This window comes from Neophocaena asiaeorientalis, unplaced genomic scaffold (genome assembly GCF_003031525.2).
Source record: "Neophocaena asiaeorientalis asiaeorientalis breed wild unplaced genomic scaffold, Neophocaena_asiaeorientalis_V1.1 scaffold87, whole genome shotgun sequence".
NCBI lineage: Eukaryota > Metazoa > Chordata > Mammalia > Artiodactyla > Phocoenidae > Neophocaena > Neophocaena asiaeorientalis.
In genome coordinates this window covers 1,609,559-1,625,231 of record NW_020175432.1, presented here as the reverse complement: position 1 = coordinate 1,625,231, position 15,673 = coordinate 1,609,559, and the positions used below count along the sequence as shown (strand labels likewise).

Here is a 15,673-nt window from a genome sequence, read left to right as displayed (position 1 = left end):
GTAAGCTGGGACGAAACGAGAGAGTGGCATGGACATATATACACTACCAAATGTAAAATAGATAGCTAGTGGGAAGCAGCCACATAGCACAGGGAGATCAGCTCGGTGCTTTGTGACCACCTAGAGAGGTGGGATAGGGAGGGTGGGAGGGAGACGCAAGAGGGAGAAGATATGGGGATATATGTATATGTATAGCTGATTCACTGTGTTATAAAGCAGAAATTAACACATCCTTGTAAAGCAATTATACTCCAATAAAGATGTTAAAAAAATAAAAATTAAAAAAATAAAAAAAACAAAACTTTTTATATACACACACACAAAAATATATAATAAAAATAATATTATAAATGCTATATATAATACAAATATGTATGCTTATTATACAATATTTATATATACAATATTAATGTGTATAATATAGATAAATATAAAGGGCCAGATTATAAATATTTTTGGCTTTGAGGCGATACATTCTCTGTCACTGTAGCATGAAAGCAGCTGTAGGCAATATGCGAATGAACGGGCATGGCTGTGTTCCAATAAAACTTTATTTACAAAAATAGGCATGCAGGGACTTCCCTGGTGGTCCAGTGGTTAAGTCTCCATGCTTCCAATGCAGGGGGCCCAGGTTTGATCCCTGGTCGGGGAACTAGATCCCACTCGCATGCCGCAGCTAAGAGTCAGCATGCGGCAACTAAGAAGCCCACGTGCTGCAACTAAAAAAAAGATCCTGCGTGCCACAACTAAGACCCAGCACAGCCTAAATAAATAAATAAATATTTAAAAAAAAACACAAAAAACAGGCATGCAGGCTGTGGTTTGCTGACTCCTGCTCTAGAATATAAGAGGCTAAATAGATAAAACAGCCACATGCAATGTAATGTGTGAAGAAATCTTGATTGGGTCCTAGTTTGAAAGAAACAGCTAATTAGGAATGTTTTCAGGCTAATTAGGAAAAGTAGGAATGCCTATTAAAAGATATTAAATAGTGATTGTTAGTTTCGGTAGGTGAATGCAGCTATGTAGGAGAATGACCTTATTCCTTAAAGATGCCTCCTGACGTATTTAGGGACTGAAGTGACTTGATATCACCAGGGCCGGAATTAGGATGAGGACAGTGAGGAAAGTTTGTGCCAAGTACAGGATCAGATCCTATCTTTATTTAAAATGTTGGTACTTTGTTCATCATGCATTTTTATTCATTTTGATTAAAAAGTTATGGTAATACAATGTTTATTTTGGTTGAATTTCTTTGGTGCCTCTTAAACTTTGTGTCTGAGTGCCCCACTCTCCTCACCCTAGTCCCAGCTGTCACTTTGAACTGGTTTAGCAGGAGATTGGCAGCGATAGGGCAATAGAGGAATCTCGAGAGTAACTAAATGAGTGTTCACTATTCTCAGTATTGCAACTTTGCTGTGGGTTTGAGCATTTTCTTTTTTTTTTAAATAAATTTATTTATTTATGTTTGGCTGTGTTGGGTCTTCATTGCTGTGTGCGGGCTTTCTCTAGTTGGCGGCAAGTGGGGGCTACTCTTCAGTCCACTGAGCAGGCCTCTCATCGTGGTGGCTTGTCTCTGTTGCAGAGCACAGGCTCTAGGTGTGCGGACTTCAGTAGTTGCAGCACGTGGGCTCAGTAATTGTGGCTCAGGGGCTCTAGAGCGCAGGCTCAGTAGTTGTGGCGCACAGGTTTAGTTGCTCTGCAGCCTGTGGGATCTTCCCGGACCAGGGCTCAAACTCGTGTCCCTGCATTGGCAGGCGGATTCTTAACCACTGTCCCACCAGGGAAGTCCCGAGCGTTTTCAAGTTAAGTAAATAAATTTAAAAATCTCTAGACTTTTAAAGTTAAAATTTTTTAATTAACTGAAACCCCCCCAGACTCATAGGTACAGAAAACAGATTGGTGGTTGCCAGAGGTAGGGGGTGGGTGTGGGTGAAATGGGTGAAGTTGGGCGAAAGGTACATCTCCAGGGAGAGGAATTGGGGAATTAAGAGCTGTTTGGGTGACCATGTGTCTTGATTTCCCAGTGACTGAAGGGTTATCAGGACATGGGCCTTTCACTTTTAACTGGGATAGTCCCCTATAAACAGGGTCACCATGATCACCCTACTTCTTATTTTTACCTTATGTCCTTCTTATTCCTCTGATCTATTTGATTTGCTTACCATGAATATGTATTATTATTATTTACATAACTACCTAATAAAGAAACTGATTTCTCATCAAAAAAAAATTTATGATAAATAGTCCTGGAGACGTAATGTACAATATGGTGACTATAGTTAATAATACTGTATTGTATATTTGAAAGTTGCAGGAGAATACGTCTTACAAGTTCTTATCAAAAAAAGAATGAAATAATTCCATTTGCAGCAACATGGTTGGACATAGAGATTATCAAACTAAGTGAAGTAAGCCAGACAGAGAAAGACAAATATTATATGGTATTGCTGATATGTGGAATCTAAAAAAAACGATACAAATGAACTTATATACAAAAACAGAAATAGACCCACAGACATATAAAACAAACTTATGGGGGCTTCCCTGGTGGCGCAGTGGTTAAGAATCCGCCTGCCAATGCAGGGGACATGGGTTCGAGCCCTGGCCTGGGAAAGATCCCACATGCCGTGGACCAACTCAGCCCATGTGCTACAACTACCGAGCCTGCTCTCTGGAGCCCGCAAGCCACAGCTACTGAGCCCACACACCACTGTTGGGAGCCAAGAGGTTTTCGCCATTAGAAGATGGCCGACATCCTGCTTCTCTTCCTGCTTAATGAGATAAAAGCCCGCGCCTAAAACGAAAGCCCGCGCACGCAGCACCAATGATAATTTGCCAAGTACTTCCCTTATTCTGGATCCCGCCCCCCTTTCTCTGTACTGTATAAATACAGCTACTGCAGCAATAAAAGTTTGAGGCTTGATCAGGATTTTGTCTTGCCTCCATTCTTTCGCGTCTCCTGCCCCTTCTTCCCTTTTCAACCCCTACAGGTTCCTCCTCGGACTCACAAGGATTTGTCCTGCTGGTCGGGACTCCCGGGGACGCCCGGGGCCGTGCACACACCACAACTACAGAAGCCTGCATGCCTAGAGCCTGTGCTCTGCAACAAGAGAGGCCACTGCAATGAGAAGCCCACGCACCACAACGAAGAGTAGCCCCTACTCGCTGCATAACAATGAAGACCCAATGCAGCCAAAAAATAAAAATTAATTAATTAATTGAAAAAATAAGTAAATAAAACAAACTTACGGTTACCAAAGGGGAAAGGAGAGGGAGGGATAAATTAGGAGTTTGGGATTAACATGTACACACTACTATGTATAAAATAGATAACCAACAAGGACCTACTGTATAGCACAGGGAACTATACTCAATATTTTGTAATATTCTATAAGGGAAAAGAATCTGAAAAAGTGTGTGTGTGTGTGTGTGTGTGTGTATACATACATATGAATCACTTTGCAGTACACCTGAAATTAACATAGGTAATGTATAAGTATAGTTGCAAATCAACTACACTTCAATTAAAAGCAAAGTTCTTATCAGAAGAAAAAAATTGTAACTATGTGCAGTGATGGACATTAACTAGACTTACTGTGATCATTTCACAATATATACAAATATCAAATCATTATGTTGTACACCTGAGACTAATATAATGTTATATGTTACTTATACCTCACTTTTAAAAGGATTCTCTGGAATTTAATATAAATTAATTCCTGCTGCAACTAGAGGGGCTGTATATTCCAATTGCCTTGGGACAGTCCAGTTTATTGTAGTTGTCCTAGAGTACTTGTTAAGAGCATTCCTTTTCACTCTCTAGAGGTGTCCCAGTTTGGATAGTGTGTTAATATAGTCCTGTTCACACAATAACCACGCTCTCACTCTGGCTCCACCATGGCTGGGGGACTTCAAACAAGTGCTTGTCAAACATTCATAGCAGCCAAACGCCTTCTCAAATGAAAACTCACTACAAAAACCCCAATGTAAGCAACAATTGGGAGTAGCATTTTATTCGTAAAAATTTCTTTCCTATGTTCAAATTAGTGTTTACGTACAAAGCAGTTGATTCTCACTGAGGCTGTTGTGATGGACACACACATTTTAAGCCAGAAGTTGTAGCTGAAATCTTAGTCACATCCACTTTATTTCCACATTGGGTAAACCCCAGATTCACAGAAGACATGGTGGCAAAGAGTAGCTATTTTTTCAAGGGCTCCTTTCACAATCTAAGTTAAATGGATATGGCAGGAGAATCCTACGTTAGTTATGTCCAACACCTTAAAAAACTGCTACCCAACATGTATTTTAAAATTACAGTTATAAAATATTTTTTAATGGAATTTGATGCTAAGTAATGTTCGCAGAACTGTCAAAGCCCTCATTGGAACACTCGTTTGAGAAACAACTGAATGAGAGTCAGGTCACATGCAGCTCAAAAGCTTCTGTTTCTAAGGTTGTTTTTTCTGAAACTCTTATCTGGAATCCAATGGTGGGGGGAAGGAAGGAATAGCACCTTGAAGGTTTGGACTCTACTATCCATATAGCAAAAGGCCCAGAAGCAAGTGGGGCTTTTAGAAGGCTGCAGGCAAAGAAGAAAGAGCCATTTAAGTGGAGCGCAAACAGTTGGACTGTTGAACTTGCACAAGGCAGAAGTGGTCCAAAAGCACAGCAGGGAGATGTCGGTAACTTTTTCCATCTGCTTCCAAGAGCCTCCAGTTTTTAAGATTAAAAGTATCATTATTCTCAAAGTGCGGGAGCCAGGGAGTAGAGGTGGAAGAATGATAACAGGTTTACTGTTTTAATGCCAAGTTGGGTCATGAGTCAGCTCAGGAACTAGAGACATGGGCCAAATGTGCCTATAAGTGTAAATTTGAACCAATTGTCAACTTTAAAAAATGAGAACGTTTCTCACAAAAGTTTGGATTTCTGGCTTTACTTATGACAACAGGAAGCTCTGGCACCAGTAGGCTGCTTTCCCCATGGTGATTCTGGGGTAGAGTCAAGGTACTTGTGTCTACCCAAGACACAGCAGTGCCCTCCATATTCCCATTGTCACTATCACGCTCTGCTGGTCACCCAGGTGCACAGCAATTGTCTAGATTACTCGTTGGCCCCTGTGGGCATTTGAATGTGCCACCCATGGAATTGATATTTGTGCTTCTGAGTCTAAAATTAAAGTGAGGTGGTCCCAATAATAATTGGGACAGGAAGGCTCTGGGCTTTCGTTTCTCAGAGTTCTTGCACCTCGGGCTCATGATTTTGAGCAAATCACAGCTACCTCTGCTAGGCTGTTTTTTCATCTCTGAAATGCATGCAGAAACTCCTGCCCTCCCTAACGTATGGGCTGTGGTAAGGATCAGACTATAGCACCTGGTGCTTTATAATCTATAAAGCTCTGTGGTCCACATTTGTGTTTTAGTTGGTCTCACATCCATCCATCCCCCCTTGACCTGCTACAAGCCCCTAGTTTCCCTGGGGAATAGCCTCTCCCCTTCTCAGTCTACATGGTTAGGTGGTGTTGACTCCATCCTCAGCCTGGATGGGCATGGGGTCAGGCCCACCAATCAGCGTGTTGCATTCTTCCCAGAGATAGCTTTGTGTTCCGGGATGGGTGTATGAGCTAATTGGGGCTAATAGACTTAGAACCAGAACTTTGGTTCAAACTGTTGGAAAAGGGAAACTCTCTTTTCTACTGAACTTTGCTGTCATGTTGCTAACTTGGGGGTGTTGGGTCTGTAAATGAAGTTGACAAGGAGGAGAAAAAAAACTGAAAGGTGGTAGGAAGCAAGGTCTGGGTCACATAATCGGAGGCTTTGGGTCCAGATATACATCAACACATACAGTCTTTTTGCTTCAGGTTGAATGGGGCTAACTCACTGGAGACACAGGGGGTTTACACTAGCAGGCAGACTTGTGAGCATTTGTTTGATTTAGATTCGTTTCCCTGGGCACTCCCTGATCTTGAGTCCTGCTCCTGCAGCAGCAACCGGCTCTTCTCTCTGCCTGGATTTGACCATCTACACTGCTTTTTTGAAGTTCTTGAGAGAGTCCTGTTGTGAGATTCTTGATGAAGGGCACTGGAAACGTTCACAGATGAGATAGCCATGTGTGGTGGGGGCAATGAAGCCATTGGAGGTTGGGATGATTCTGTTCACCACGGCATGGACAAACTGGATGGCCAGCAGTGTGCCTGTCGGGGGAAGTGGAGGGGAGGGTACAACTGATAAAAATGTGGCCACAGAGATCCAATCTCACACATTGAGAGTTGGCTGCACGGGGTCAAATCTCTGCTATGCCCCTTACTAGCTTAGGCATGAAAGCCAGCCTCTCAGAGTCCCTCTTGCTTCATCTGCAATATGCGAACAATAACTGAGCCTACCTGCTGAGGGGAATTCTGAAGATTTGAAGATGTCATGCATGTCAGGTGCTAACTATCAGTTTCAGCCAGAGCGAATTCAGTAAATATTATTATTGGAGGAGGAATGGGAAGACATGTTGTGAACCTGCACAGGATGGGCTTTTAAGGCCACAATCCACAGACCTCACCTTCTGAGCCATCATCTTTTGGCCAGGCATCTTTGTTACTCTGTATTAGACTACAATGTATTAGATTATAATGTATTCAATTATAATGATGCAATCACAATGTTTTCAGTTATACTGTATTCGATTACAGTGTATTCAACTCTACCTGATATTCACTCAGCCACTTACTTGCTTTGTGACCTTGGGAAAGTTCCTTAATCACTCTGAACTTCAGCTCTTCATTTGTCAGATGGAGATAGCAATAGCTCCTAAACCCCTGCCAGTGTCATAAGGGTTCCTTTCTCTACAGCAGAATGTGACAGAAGTGACCATGGGGACCAGGCAGACCAGCTTGAAACCACAGCCCACCCCATCTCTCAGAGCCTCAAATTTTGTAAAGTGGTGATGCCTATTGAGAGAATTAAATGGCATGGTGACAGTACCCAGGACACAAGAAATGTTAACTCCTGTTACTATGTCCTTAGTGTAATATTGAACAGAGTGAGAGATGTGAGGTTTTCAAAGTGGTTGATCTTAAGATGCCCCAAACATTTACAGGGTCTAAGGAAAGAGAATGAATGAAGGTCAACATCCTATAAGATACAACATGTGAACATTGCAAATCTAGCTAATAAACTATTAAATGAAACATGTTCTATCCTTCTATGCTGATGGATGTACCTCCAGAACCACCTGGAAGATCAGGTTTGGGTTGAGGATTCTTGGGCTCCTCAGTTACATACCAGAATGTAATGGTGTGGGAGAGCCCAGCTGTCTGTGGCTTGCCCGCTTCTCTTCCCACATCCAGCTCCATCTTATATCCCTAGAGGTCTCAGACACATACGTGTGAACCCCCCAACCTAGCTCACACATCCAGACTCTATGCACACCACTCCAAGACCACCCTCCAAGTCTGGGGGTGTATACACAAGAGGCACAGCCTACTTTCAGAAAGATAGAGCTGGGGAAGAGGCCTGCACAGGCCCTAAAGAGGGCTCCTGGGCAGGTGGGGAGGGTGTTCTGGAGTTCTAGGTACCCAGAGCATGGGTCTAGAGGAGGAGGTAAGCTCCCATTGGGTCTGTCCCCTGAGCCTGCAGATACTTCTCTAAGCAGAGGGACCCAGCTAGGGGAGGCTGGAGTGGGGCCCTCTAATGGCCAGGATCCAGAACAGAGTCATTTCATTTCCAGATCTAAGCTCAGTCCTACCTGCAAAGCAAAATGACTCACCATCCAGCACACTCCAGACGATTAGGGAGCGATCTTTCAAGCCTGCGTAGACGTACTTGTCATCCTTGGAGAAGCAAGCACATTGGACTCCTCTACAGTAAGAACTCTGCTGAAAAAGTTAATGTGATCTTGATTTCAGACTGAAAGACACCTAGGAGTGCAGCCTCAAGGCACTCGTATGGGAAGCCAGACTTATAGGCACCTTTTGAGAGATGGATCAAGTTAAAACCTGGAAAGATGGGTAGCATCGATATTCCCAGGACCAAAACACGTCTTCAAAGAGATTGGATTGAGAGGATTAGTGACATTTTGCACTGGAGAATGGGAATTATAGGGTTTAATTTCTTAAATGACCTTGGTTATACAAGTATTAGCTCCAATTGTATTTAATTAAAAGCTATATGCTAAATGCAATTTGGGATCCTAGAACAGAAAAAGAGAATTCACTGAAAAACATATGATCCCAATAAAGTTGATAGCTAATGATATTTTTCCCATGTTACTTTCTTAGTTTTGACAAAGGTACCCTAGTTGCATAAGATGTTAATATCAGGGGAAGCTGGGTGAGGGGTAGGTAAATGGGAACATTTGCACTATCTTCACAACTTAATCTGTAAATCTAAAATCATTCCAGGGACTTTCCTGGTGGTCCAGTGGTTGGGATTTCACCTTCCAATGCAGGGGGTGTGGGTTCGATCCCTGCTTGGGGAGCTAAGGTCCTACATGCCTTGCAGCCAAGAAACCAAGACATGTAACAGAAGCAATGTTGTAACAAATTTGATAAAGACTTTAAAAAATGGTCCCCATAAAAAAAAAATCTCAGAAAAAAATCATTCCAAATTAAGTTTTATTTTTTTAAAAAAACCAAAAAGCTAGGTGTATTTAACTGCTGTGGTAACATTTCCCATCTCAACGAGGCAAAAGATTACTTACATCTGAGCCTTATAGTGGCTTCATAAAAATAAATGTCAAGTGGGATGAAGGCTTTTTAAGACAAAACTACACATATTCTGTTCTCTTAGTTACAAGATCGTCTCCCTTAGTTTATTAACAATTTTTATATCTTGCAACCTAAGGTATAATCTTTGTTCTCCATCTGAGAAACTGGAATAATAGCAACAACCTTACAAGATTGTTGTGAGGATTAAATTATAGAATGATATTTTAATATGTATATTTTGCATAATTACATAATGTGAATTTGTAAATATATAATACAGCTCTTAATCATATTGATACAAAAATTATAACCCCTTACGAGATGGACAGTGCAAACTGTCTTAGACATTTTGTACGAAAAGAAGTCACCAGTTTCCCTTTTCAGAGCCTTCACAGTTGCTGTTCCTTCTGCCTAGAATGCTGTTCCACAAGACTTATCTGACCTTCTTAAATAGCAGCCCTTGCCCATCTCTACCTCTCTTTATCTTGCCCTATTTTTCTTCAAAGCTCTTGCTGCACCCCAACCATCATGTATTTCCTGCTTTGTTTTTGTTTTTGTTTTGGCGGTACGCGGGCCTCCCACTGCTGTGGCCTCTCCCACTGCGGAGCACAGGCTCCGGACGCGCAGGCTCAGCGGCCATGGCTCACGGGCCCAGCTGCTCCGCGGCATGTGGGATCCTCCCAGACGGGGGCATGAACCCGTATCCCCTGCATCGGCAGGTGGACTCTCAACCACTGTGCCACCAGGGAAGCCCTGCTGCTTTGTTTTTATTTCACAGACATTTAGTGGTCAAGAGCTCTCTTAGGGACAGGGGCCACCTAAGTGAACAAAACACACAAAAATCCTGCCTTCCCAGAGCTCACAGTGTCTCCCCTACTAGAATGTGCCTCCAAGAGGTGGGACACTGTCTGCCCTGGTCACAGCTACTTCCTCGGCACTAGAAAGAGCCCGGCATAGGTTGTACAATCAAAACATTTGGGTGAAAGAAAGGCCAGTCAGGATTAGGGTGAGAAGAGTGAGGCAGGGCTGTGCCAGTGCAGGATTTGATCCTGTCTTTATTTTAAATATTGATATTTTGTTCTTTGTGGATTTTTGCATTTATTTTGATTTTTTTAAACACTGCACTAAAATATCTCTCTGGATGGCCAAGGATTTTGGCACCCCCTTAAACCATGTTCTAGAGGCGAGGACTTCTCACTTGACTCACCATAGCCCCGACCCTGGTTGGTGGCACCTGGCATGCACTTAATAAATGTGTCATCAGTTTTCTAATGCCAGAACCTAGCGTGTACGTGGTGGGGATGGGCTACTCACCGTGTAGCTCATCTCAAATTTCCACTTGCATGCCTGAAGGTCCCAGAGACACAGCAGGGCTTCCTCGGACCCACTGACTGCCAGCTGCTCTTTGTGGCTGACCTTCACACAGGTGACTTGGCTCCCGTGGGCCTCCAGAAGGAACACCTTGGAATTCTCACATTCATAAAGGAAGAGGTCTCTTTTGGTCATGCCATAGATCACGCGGTAGTCAGAACAGCGACGCTTGCTATGGTGTCAGGCAGCTGGCTATAGAAGCTGTAGGTTGGCCTGTCGATGACTGGTCAAGGGTCCCCGGGGCTGGTGTCCAGCACCAGGACAATGTTGTCATAGGCGATGGCCAGGTGTCCCTCGTCCTTACTAAGGGCCATGCAGTTGACGGCTTTCTGGGCTTCTGGAGGAGGGATGCACATCACATCCTGTCTGGAATTCAGTGGGAACACCAGGACGATCCCCAAAACGAGGCCGGTGAAAAGGAGATTGGCCTGCTCAGCGACCTCCAGACACCTGACCTCATTAGAGGTGTCCAGGTCATCTTGCTTCCCGCCTGCCATGGGAAGAAGACTGGATCAAGACCAGATCACAGGGGTGCTGGTTCCAAATTTTAAGGATTTTAAAAAATGCTTACATTACCCATCCTCTTCAACTTGGCTACTGCCAGTTTCCCTGCTTCCACTCTTGCCTGCCAATCATCCAAGCTTTAAAAAATGAAAATTGCAGCATCTCACTGCCTTGCCTAACACCCTCCGAAGACTTCTCACTCCCCTCAGAACAGGACAAATGTACATGCCTTTCCCTGGTGTTCATGGCCTCACGTGACCTCTCATCCCAAATGTTTCCTTTTACCAACTTCTGTAAGGGACAGGAGAGTAATATTTTTACCTTGTAGGCTGTATACTCTCTGCTGTAACCACTTAACCTTGCTGGTGTAGCCCCCAAAGCAGCCCAAAACACTATGTAAACAAATGGGTGTGTCTAGATTTGGCCCTTGGTCTGTAGTTTGCTGACTCCTGTCTCATCGCCCTCCACCCTGCTCTATTTCTTTGCATCTTGCTCTGCCCCATAACTAGCAGGCAAGCACCTCAAAATTTGTAACCTCATCTGTCTTGTTCACTGCTAACTCCCAGAGCTCAGCCGCGAGGCTAGTGCTAAACAAATGTCTGTCAAATCCAGACATGAACCTGAGAGCAAATTTCTTTTCTCGTATTATTTTATCATTAATGAGGAATTTCTACACCTCCACCCACCCAGTGGGGATTGAGCAGATACTATTGGTGACACGCCCAGACCCCCTTTACTGGTCAGTTCACCCAGATCCGAGGCCTCCTAGAGCCATTGATTGAAGGAAGCACCTCGTTTGGAAATGCCTGGGGGCTATGCCCACCACCCAGGATTGCACCAGGCCAAGGACAGCCTGATATGGGAGTGAAAAGGCTGGTCCCCTTGCTTCAAGATGGGACAACTCTGAAGTACAGTTCACAGTCCAGGGCTCCTCATGGGGTCAGGCTGAGCCCACCTCCATGCTCAGTCCTGCCCCTGCCCAGCTTCCTTTCTCCCTCCTGGGAGCTCCCCTCTATACACTACTTGTGCAAATATCCCCATCAGGAGCCCTACCTCCAGGGAAGCCTCAACTGAAACAGGAATTGACCACCAGATAATCGATTACTATATGCTGGAAATTTATAAAATCAGGTCCTGTTTTCTATTAGCCACTTTTAACCTAACTGGAGTGGGGTGTCGTGGACTGAATGTTTGTGTCCCATCCCAAAATTCATGTTGAAGTCCTAACCCAGAATGTGATGGTATTAGGAGGTGGGGCCTTTGAAAGGTGATTAGATCATGAGGGTGGAGCCCCCGTGAATGGGATTGGTGCTCTTATCAGAGGAGACATGAGAGCTTGCTTCTTTCTCTGCTCTCTGTCACGTGAGGATGCAATGAGAATGTGTCCGTCTGCGAACCAGGAAGTGGGCTCTCAACAGACACCAATCTGCCAGTGCCTTGATCTCAGACTTTCCAGCCTCTAGAACCATGAGAAATAAGTGTCTGCTGTTTAATCTGCCCCCCTCTCCATTGATGGTGTTTTGTTATAAGAGCCCAAACAGACCTAGACAGGGGCTTCAGTTCTTACCCACACAAATGACTGTGTTTATATCTTACAAACCTTCTGCCAGGTCTCAAATGGTGACTTTGGTTTTGTCCCCAATTTTAGGGAAGTAAACATAGCTTCCAATGTGTGACACTGCAGTGAGGCCAGTGCGGTCTAGAAATGAGGTAGACGTCCTTGGCTTCTGAGCATGGGTGAGATCCCAGACTTTAAAGATGAGGACCAACGGGAAGCAGATGCCACCAACGGCCCACCCCGAGTCAGCAGGCTCACGGGGGCCCCAACGCCTTCCAAGACGTCTAGCAGACTCCACTGCTCTGATAGACTCCACACCTGAGGATGGAAGCAGAGGGGCAGAGCTGACTTCTTATGCTGCCGTAGCTCAGAAACAGGCTTAAGTTCATCTGTCCACCTAAAGTAAACGTTTAGGCTCTAGCTCGAGGGCCTTCACATCTCCTCACCCCGTCAAACTTCCTTACATCTCACTAATCAGCTACCATAGCAGTTCTCAAAGTGTGTTCCAGGGAAACCCTGGAAGGTACCCCGCTGGGTGGTTCTGCAAAAGAGGGTTTTCAGGGAGTTCTGCAAAAGCAGAATTATTTTCACAATAATTTAAGAAGTCACTTGCCTTCTTCCACCCTCTTACTCTCATAAGCAAGCAGTGGAGTCTTCCAGAAGCTATGGGACATGTTTATCACAACAGATAGGAGAATGCAGAATCAAATATGACACTTCTTCTAGTAAGCCAGACAAGAAAGAGGCATGCCAAAATGTTGAAACGATGACACCCTTCTCACGACTTTTTTGTTGTTTTCAGAAAACATACGTTTTTTCATAAGAGTATTTATTATGTTGACATGTTATGTTAATGAATTAATGCAGAAGTATTTTTAGATTTTGTCATTTAAAAATTGTAATATGGGACTTCCCTGGTGGCGCAGTGGTTAAGAATCTGCCTGCCAATTCAGGGGACACAGGTTTGATCCTTGGTCCAGAAAGATCCCACATACCGGGAGCAACTAAGTCCATGTGCCACAACTACTGAGCCTGTGTAATGCAACTATTGAAGCCCGCATGCCTAGAGCCCATGTTCTGCAGCAAGAGAAGCCACCACAATGAGAAGCCCACGCACTGCAATGAAGAGTAACCCCCGCTCACCGCAACTAGAGAAAGCCTGCGCACAGCAACGAAGAACCAATGGAGCCAAAAATAAATAAATAAATAAATTTATAAAAATAAAAAAGTAAAATAAAAATTGTAATATGGCAATTATCAATAGATACTAAATGCAAGACAGGATTTGGAAAATGGCATTTGGGGGAAAACTAGTGAAATAGAATCAAAGCCTGTAGATGAGTTAATAATACTGTCCCAACGTGAATTTCTTGGTTTTGGTAATGGGATCAATGTGATATGAGATGTTAACATTGGGGGCAGCTGGATAAAGAGTAGATATCTATATCTATATCTATTCTATATATCTATATCTATATCTATCTATCTATATATATGCCCTCTGTGCTCTGTTTGCAACTCTTCTGTAAATCCTAAAACCATTCCAAAATAGATAATTTGTTAAAAAATATATGAATCATATTGATATAACCCACATAAATGAAAGCTCCTTGAGGATTCTCAATAATTTTTAAAAATCTAAAGAGGTCCTAAGACCAGAATGTTGGAAAATTATCACATGCTTTTCTCCCTAGCTTGGAGAACTTTGAGCTTAACAGGAATTTTCCTCCCCTCTACATATCCCTGCTCCACTCTGAAGGCCAAAATCTTCCCAGTATTTCAAGTGTAGTGGGAATGCTATAACCTTCATTGAATATTTTGGTAATTCCCCTCAGGTCGGTCTCTGGGTCCCAGGAGACACCCCCATATCTGGCCCAATGACCTGCTCTGTTTTGCCCACACTCGTTTTTACAGGTTTCTGTATTTTGAAGCCAAAAGATCCCTAAAGAATCATACTTTCTATTCCGGAGGTGGAGGTGAGGATGATGGGACATGCATCTCCCCCTTACCTGAATGAGTGCATCCTGGGACCCAGTGACAATCAGATTGTTTTCAGGACCAGAAATGGCCATCTCCACCATGTCTTCATGTTCAAGGTCGGTGACCATGAATCGATGAAACCCCTGTGAGTCTGCCGAGAATATCTGGATGGATCTTTCAAAACCTAAAACGGCAAAGACAGGGATTACATGTTTCACTCCTTGAGGAGCTTGAGAGTAATTCAATTCAATCAACAAAGATTGTTCTGGAGCACCTACTACGTGCAGGTGGAAAGAATACAGGGGTGAAAAAGATAGGCAAGGCCCCCATCCTCACAGAGCCTACAGTTGGGAGGATGGGGGCACAACAGTGATCAATAATCTCTCAGAGGGCTTCCCTGGTGGCGCAGTGGTTGAGAGTCCGCCTGCCGATGCAGGAGACACGGGTTCGTGCCCCGGTCCGGGAAGATCCCACATGCCGCAGAGCCTGCGCGTCCAGAGCCTGTGCTCCGCAACGGGAGAGGACTCAACAGTGAGAGGCCCGTAAAAAAAAAAAAAAAAAATAATCTCTCAGAAAACAGTGAAGTTATTTTTTAAAATTTGCTTTATTTATTTTTGGCTCCATTGGGTCTTCGTTGCTGCACAAGGGCCTTCTATAGTTTTAGTGAGCGAGGGCTACTATTCATTGCAGTGTGCGTGCAGGCTTCTCATTGCGGTGGCTTCTCTTGCTGTGGAGCATGGGCTCTAGGCACGTGGGCTTCAGTAGTTACGGCACACGGGCTCAAGTAGTTGTGGCTCACGGGCTCTAGAGAACAGGGTCAGTAGTTGTGGCACATGGGCTTAGTTGCTCCACGTCATGTAGGATCTTACTGGACAAGGGATCAAACCCGTGTCCCCTGCATTGGCAGGTGGATTCTTAATCACTGTGCCACCAGGGAAGCCCAGTAAATTTATTTATTATCACAAGACTATGAGTTTCCAGAGGGCAGGTTCTGCCTGTTTGGGTGGCTTCTGGTCTCCCAGAACCCACCACAAAGCTGGACACAGAGTAATATGTTTTGAAGATGGAAGGAAGCGTGGGAGGGCAGGAGGAAGGAAGGAAAATAAAATGATTACAGTTTGTGAAAAGGGCAATGAAGTCAGGGACTGGATGCCATGAGAAAAAAGGACATAGAAACACATAGAGTGGAGAAGGCAAAGTGAAGACGGAGGCAGAGACTGGAGGACGTGGCCACAAGCCAAAGAATCCTGGCAGAAGCTGGAAGAGGCAGGAAAGAAAAGAAAAAGGTACTTCTGGCACATGACCCGCCACCACCATCTTGAATCCAGGTGTTGGTGCTGATGTTTCACACTAGGAACTCCAGTCTTAAGTGTTGGGTGCAAGGACTCTGCATGCGGCACCCTCTGAGCAAGTAAAACTAGACCAAGCACAAAGAAAAGAAAAAGTGGCAGCACAACAGAGTGGTTCAGAAATGCTGATGGATGCTGGAGCCACATGGCTGGCTTGATATCACAGCTGGACATTACTTACAGGATGTGTGATGTTGGGCAGCTACTTGG

At 44.1% G+C, this 15,673-nt stretch overlaps 1 protein-coding gene across 1 annotated transcript in view; it reads right to left on the bottom strand.

The window, feature by feature from the left end:
- Positions 1-5,902: 5,902 nt before the first annotated feature.
- NWD1 (NACHT and WD repeat domain containing 1) overlaps positions 5,903-15,673 on the bottom strand; it is a 69,285-nt gene continuing 59,514 nt past the window's right edge. Inside the window, 8 exon segments of the mRNA XM_024767466.1 lie at positions 5,903-5,981; positions 5,983-6,199; positions 7,762-7,867; positions 10,016-10,230; positions 10,233-10,562; positions 12,177-12,335; positions 12,338-12,452; positions 14,144-14,298. Of these exon segments, the coding sequence (XP_024623234.1) occupies positions 5,903-5,981; positions 5,983-6,199; positions 7,762-7,867; positions 10,016-10,230; positions 10,233-10,562; positions 12,177-12,335; positions 12,338-12,452; positions 14,144-14,298 (1,376 nt within the window).